This window comes from Aquarana catesbeiana, linkage group LG13 (genome assembly GCF_042186555.1).
Source record: "Aquarana catesbeiana isolate 2022-GZ linkage group LG13, ASM4218655v1, whole genome shotgun sequence".
NCBI classification, from domain to species: Eukaryota; Metazoa; Chordata; class Amphibia; order Anura; family Ranidae; genus Aquarana; species Aquarana catesbeiana.
This window is the reverse complement of record NC_133336.1, coordinates 19,139,252-19,145,251: the sequence shown is the minus strand read 5'-3', so window position 1 is coordinate 19,145,251 and position 6,000 is coordinate 19,139,252. Positions and strand designations below refer to the sequence as shown.

Here is a 6,000-nt window from a genome sequence, read left to right as displayed (position 1 = left end):
CAAAAGGGACAGCCTGAAGTCATCTAGCAGGACTTAAAGCATTTGTTACCCCAATATTTCAGTCTCCGGTTCTCTTTGTATTGCTTCCTTCGTATGCAATCCCTGGTGTTCCTGCCAGTCCCCCTGCTTTCTTATTAAAAACTGACCACACTAAGCATGAGAGCATAGTGTGGTCAGTTCTCTAGCTATGCTGGGAGCGCGATGTACTCTCCGCCAATGATTTTACATGTCCTGACCCCCCCCCCCCCCCCCCCTGCAGCGTCTTTCACTAGGAAACTCAGTTTGCTGCTGCTTCTCCTCCCAGCTTTTATGCAGCTGAGATCAGAGGGAATGTGATCACTTATAAAAAAAAGGGGGGGGGGGGGTAATTTATTTTTATATCTATACACAAATGTTTTGCCTTTCATTTCTATTTAAAACTGAGTGGGATGTTTTACAAGGCGATCGTTTACAACCACTTTAATTTTATGACTAAAGATCCACTATAGAAGGAGTAGGGAGTCAAACACATTAGGTTTTTTTTTTTGCAGCCCATTGGGGAGATTTCTCTGCACACCCAACAGGAAGTGAGGGGGCAATCTCTCCAAGGTGAGGGAAACTTCCCAGTTGTCAGGGGAACAGGTGTCCCTTTTGAAAAACGTTCCCTCAATTTGTGTACTGGCCCACTCACAAATCTGCAAAGGGGCTCGGTGTCATTTGCATAGGACACGCCTAGTTGTCAATCTAGGCTAGTCCCAAAACTCACCCCCTTGTGCGGGGGGTGAGTCACGGGAAATGTAGTTCTCTATGACAGATGCAGCATCTAGCACCCTTAACAGAAAGAACGTGCTAGCTCTGCAAAAAAAAAAAAAAAAAAACTCCCAGCATTCGTACTGGGACCCTGCAACAGAGGCATAGAGATGCGATAGTACAATTCTGGGCTCTTATGGAGGTAAAAATCAATTTCTAGATGAGAACTAATTAGACGTGGAACATTCATGTAGGTGAATACCACATGCTGCCTCGAGTTGTACTTTAACACTGAAGAAACTATTAGGTGTAGCAGGAGCTCCCTCTGGTGGACACATAAGGCAGTACGCACCTCAGTACTTGTCAAGGGCTCCAAGGTAGGGATGACCTCGCTTTCCTCTGTAAATTCTTTGTCATCATCTCCAAACAGGCTCTTTATAACTTTCTGTTGAGCGATGGTGCTGGCATCCACTGGCGTTACGTCTACTTGCATCTCGCTGTCCTCTCCTTCCTCTTTCAACTCTCCTTCCTCCAAGATGACCCCGGTGTCGACCTTGGACACCCGCATGTCCAGCATGCCATCTATCCAGGCGAGCTCTGTGTCTTTAGCTTTGCAGAACTTGAGAGAGCTGACCAGGGAGTCTTTTAACCGGACCTGTAGCGCAAAGCAGTAAAGCCTTAATAAAGAATTTCAGGAGCATCCCAACATCCAGTAGTAAGCCACAAGGAAATATATATGCAAGGTAGCTTGGTGGAACACTATGGGGTTGATTTCCTAAAACTGGAGAGCGCAAAATCTGGTGCAGCTCTGCATGGTAGCCAATCAGCTTCTAACTTCAGCTTGTTTAATTAAGCTTTGACCAACAAATTTGGAAGCTGATTTTTTTTTTTTTTATGTAGAGCTGCACCAGATTTTGCACTCTTCAGTTTTAGTAAATCAACCTCTGTCTAGTTGGCATATCTAATTTTTTTGAATACTACACAGTAATACCTCGGTTCACGAACGCTTTTGTTCACAAAGAACTCGGTTTCGGGAAACAGAAGAGTTCACGCAAAAAAATTTTCGCTACGCAAACTCTGCTTCGGTTCACGAACACGAGCCGCGGCCATCTTCCCTGCTCTGACACGTGGACGCAACTTTCTGTAGGTGAGATCACGACCACAGAGAGACACAAAGTGTACTGTGAAGACGCTTACAGTATTGAGAAGCTTTTTAGTACATCCCTGTGCACACTTGCTGTAAAGCTTTTGTGTACTTTTTATCACATACTGTACTGTACTGAACTGGACATCCAGTATGGCTCTAAAGAAAATTGAAAGCAAGCATGGTGGCAAGAAGAAAGTGCGGAGCAGTAATGAAGGTGACAAGACTGTTCAAAGAAAGCATGTTGTTGAAGAGAAAGTGCAGAGCGGTAAACAGGTGACAAGAATGTGCAGAGCTGTAATGCAGGTGAAGAGAATGTGCAGAGCGGTAATGCAGGTGACAAGAATTTCCAGAGTGGTAATGCTGGTGACAAGAATGTGCAGAGCGGTAATGCAGGTGACAAGAATGTGCAGAGCGGTAATGAAGGGGACAAGAATGTGCAGAGCGGTAATGCAGGTGACAAGAACGTGCAGAGCGGTAATGAAGGGGACAAGAATGTGCAGAGCGGTAATGCAGGTGACAAGAACGTGCAGAGCGGTAATGAAGGGGACAAGAATGTGCAGAGCGGTAATGCAGGTGACAAGAACGTGCAGAGCGGTAATGAAGGGGACAAGAACGTGCAGAGCGGTAATGAAGGGGACAAGAATGTGCAGAGCAGTAATGAAGGGGACAAGAATGTGCAGAGCGGTAATGCAGGTGACAAAAATGTGCAGAGCGGTAATGAAGTGGACAAGAATGTGCAGAGCGGTAATGAAGGGGACAAGAATGTGCAGAGCGGTAATGAAGGGGACAAGAATGTGGAGAGCGGTAATGAAGGGGACAAGAATGTGGAGAGCGGTAATGAAGGGGACAAGAATGTGCAGAGCGGTAATGAAGGGGACAAGAATGTGCAGAGCGGTAATGCAGGTGACAAGAATGTGCAGAGCGGTAATGAAGGGGACAAGAATGTGCAGAGCGGTAATGCAGGTGACAAGAACGTGCAGAGCGGTAATGAAGGGGACAAGAATGTGCAGAGCTGTAATGCAGGTGACAAGAACGTGCAGAGCGGTAATGCAGGTGACAAGAATGTGCAGAGCGGTAATGAAGGGGACAAGAATGTGCAGAGCGGTAATGCAGGTGACAAGAACGTGCAGAGCGGTAATGAAGGGGACAAGAATGTGCAGAGCGGTAATGCAGGTGACAAGAACGTGCAGAGCGGTAATGAAGGGGACAAGAATGTGCAGAGCGGTAATGCAGGCGACAAGAACGTGCAGAGCGGTAATGAAGGGGACAAGAATGTGCAGAGCGGTAATGCAGGTGACAAGAACGTGCAGAGCGGTAATGAAGGGGACAAGAACGTGCAGAGCGGTAATGAAGGGGACAAGAATGTGCAGAGCAGTAATGAAGGGGACAAGAATGTGCAGAGCGGTAATGCAGGTGACAAAAATGTGCAGAGCGGTAATGAAGTGGACAAGAATGTGCAGAGCGGTAATGAAGGGGACAAGAATGTGCAGAGCGGTAATGAAGGGGACAAGAATGTGGAGAGCGGTAATGAAGGGGACAAGAATGTGGAGAGCGGTAATGAAGGGGACAAGAATGTGCAGAGCGGTAATGAAGGGGACAAGAATGTGCAGAGCGGTAATGAAGGGGACAAGAATGAAAATCTCTCTTCATACTGTACTGCGTTTCATATTTTTGTGGTTCAAAAAACAAAACAAAAAAAGTTCAGAACGGATTAACCCGATTTACATTGAACCCTATGAGAAATTTTGCCTCGGTTCGCGACAATTCGATTTGCGACCAGAGTCGTGGAACGAATTAAGTTTGGGAACTGAGGTATTAGAGCTGCACAATTAATCGTTATAAAATCGTGATCTCGATTCAACCCCCCTGACGATCTCTAATGCAGAGTTTGACGATTCTTTCATATAACAAGTGGAGAGACTTATCTGCTCACTCAGCTGTCAAAAGAAAACATCCGGACAGTCTGACAAGTTTTTACCATGAAACATTGTAACTAACACTTCCTTCTTAGATCAAAAGGGATAAACTTCTGTGTTTAAAGAAAAAAAAAAAATCGGGCAGTGTAAATGCAGGAAGTTTAACCACTTAAAGTCCAAATCTTTTTCTGACACTTCTTAAGTTAAAAATAAATATTTTTTGCTAGAAAATTACTTGGAACCCCAAACATTATATATATATATATATTTTAGCAGAGACCCTAGGGAATAAAATGGCAATTGCTGCAATATTTTATGTCACACTGTATTTGCCCAGCAGTCTTTCAAATGCAATTTTTTGGAGAAAAATACACTTCAATGAATGAAAAAAAAAAAAAAAATACGAAACAGTAGTTAGCCCATTTGTTTTTGTTTTAATGTGAATGACGTTACGCCGGATGAATCGTGAGAGAATCGTGATCTATCTTCTAAGCAAAAAAATCGTGATTCTCATTTTAAGCAGAATCGTTCAGCTCTACGAGGGATCACCGTAATTGTATCTGATAATTACAGTAGTAAACAGAGCCACACTGCCATCTACAGGCTACTATATGTTGTCTTTCAATTACCTGGTATATGTGCGTTTCACTAGTTGCATCCACAGTCTCGTGAAGTTTTGGGGTGTAAACCTTTATGTCTTTCCCTCCAAAAGCTCTGCAGGCTTCTGCAAGGTCCTGGCTGGCGTCAGGGGGCCCGTGGACAATTACCAGCTGTCTGGGTTTCATCTGGTTAATGATCTTCTTGATGGAGTCACCGTCAGACCTCCCCTCGTAGTCAATGTATGTGACTCTGGCCCTGGGGATTAAACAAGATTGCGGTTAATGTAAACCAGAACGCCGCATTCGGTTTTTACACAGCTATGAAAGGAACGGTGTTACTGATCTGCATAGCATAAGCCACTTCTTTTTTGGGATATGTGATGCAATTAGACATGTGAAAAAAAGGTTCTACTGTGCTACCCACTGATTTGTTTGGAGGGCTTTTTGATTCAAGGTCCTTCTCGCCATGACCTGTATGGTTATAACAGTCTTCCTTTTGGTGGGTTTTGATCACCACTGGGTTTTTCATTTTTTATTTTTGAAAAATTTTTATTATATAAACGAAAAAAAAAGATAAAATAAATAAATATTATAAAAATAATAATAATAAAAAAAATTCCTTTTTGCTCTAAAAGTTATCCAATAATACGGCTTTAAAAAAAAAAAAGTCTTCATGAATTTAGGCCAAAATGTATTCTGTTACATTGTCTTTGGTAAAAAAAAAAAAATCACAATGAGTGTATATTAATTGGTTTGTGTGAAAGTATGGTATATATACTTGAATTTTTATTTATTTTTTACCAGTAATGGCAGCGATCAGTGACTTATAGCGGGGCTGTGATACCATGGTGGACAATATCTAGGGCGATCAAATGGTTAAATGTGTGCCTAACCAGTGTTTTGGTGTACTGTAAGTGGTGCTTTTACTAAGGGAAGTCATAGTTTTCCCTGCTTTGCAGGGAAAGAAAATCCATCATTTCCCCGCTGACAGGACAGAGCTCTGCCTTGTTTACATAGGCAGTCTTGTGCATCTTCCTGATGATCAGTGTGGTCATCGATTGCCCAGCATCTGCTGTGTATAATCACAGCACAGCCGGGCCCCAGCAGTACACGCCCCCTACCTGGAAGTGCTGGATCACGTACCTAGTATGTGATTTGGCGCAGCAGAGCCGCCTTGCTGCCGTATATCTCTAAGTGATACGGTTGGCAAGTGGATATATACTAGAATTTTTTTTTGTTTCATACTACTATAGGCAGTGATCAGCGACTTGGGGACTGCGATAGTGCGGCGGACAATCCGACACCAACATACGCTGAGTAAGAACTGACTAACAGCCACAGACATCACCAGTGACACCAATACAGTGATCAGTGCTAATACTAAACATTGTCAATGTACAAATGACAGGTAATTAAGGGGTTAAATGTGTGCCTAACAATGTGTAATGTGTGCTGATTTTTACTAAAGATCCCTTTGTTTCTTATCCCTGCTTTGCAGGGATAAAAAACAGAGAGATCGTTCCCTATGTACAGAGCTCTGTGTTGGTTGTCAGCACAGAAATCTGGGCTGTGATTAGGCACAGCCGATCAGCAGGTCCCGGCCATGAAC

General features: G+C 43.5%; 1 protein-coding gene and 1 long non-coding RNA gene across 3 annotated transcripts in view; one reads left to right on the top strand and one right to left on the bottom strand.

Moving 5' to 3' along the window:
- LOC141117080 (uncharacterized) overlaps positions 1-167 on the top strand; it is a 37,348-nt gene extending 37,181 nt beyond the window's left edge. For both annotated transcript variants that reach the window (XR_012237093.1, XR_012237092.1), the window contains one exon: positions 1-167. This exon is cut by the window's left edge and continues 1,354 nt beyond it. This is a non-coding gene — a long non-coding RNA (uncharacterized lncRNA).
- Positions 1-6,000, bottom strand: part of CPSF2 (cleavage and polyadenylation specific factor 2) — a 40,407-nt gene that overhangs the window by 4,410 nt on the left and 29,997 nt on the right. The window contains exons 12-13 of the mRNA XM_073609681.1: positions 4,422-4,647; positions 1,082-1,384 (exon numbers count right to left, since the gene is read on the bottom strand). Coding sequence (XP_073465782.1) covers positions 1,082-1,384; positions 4,422-4,647 — 529 coding nt within the window. The remainder of the gene's footprint in view (positions 1-1,081; positions 1,385-4,421; positions 4,648-6,000) is intronic.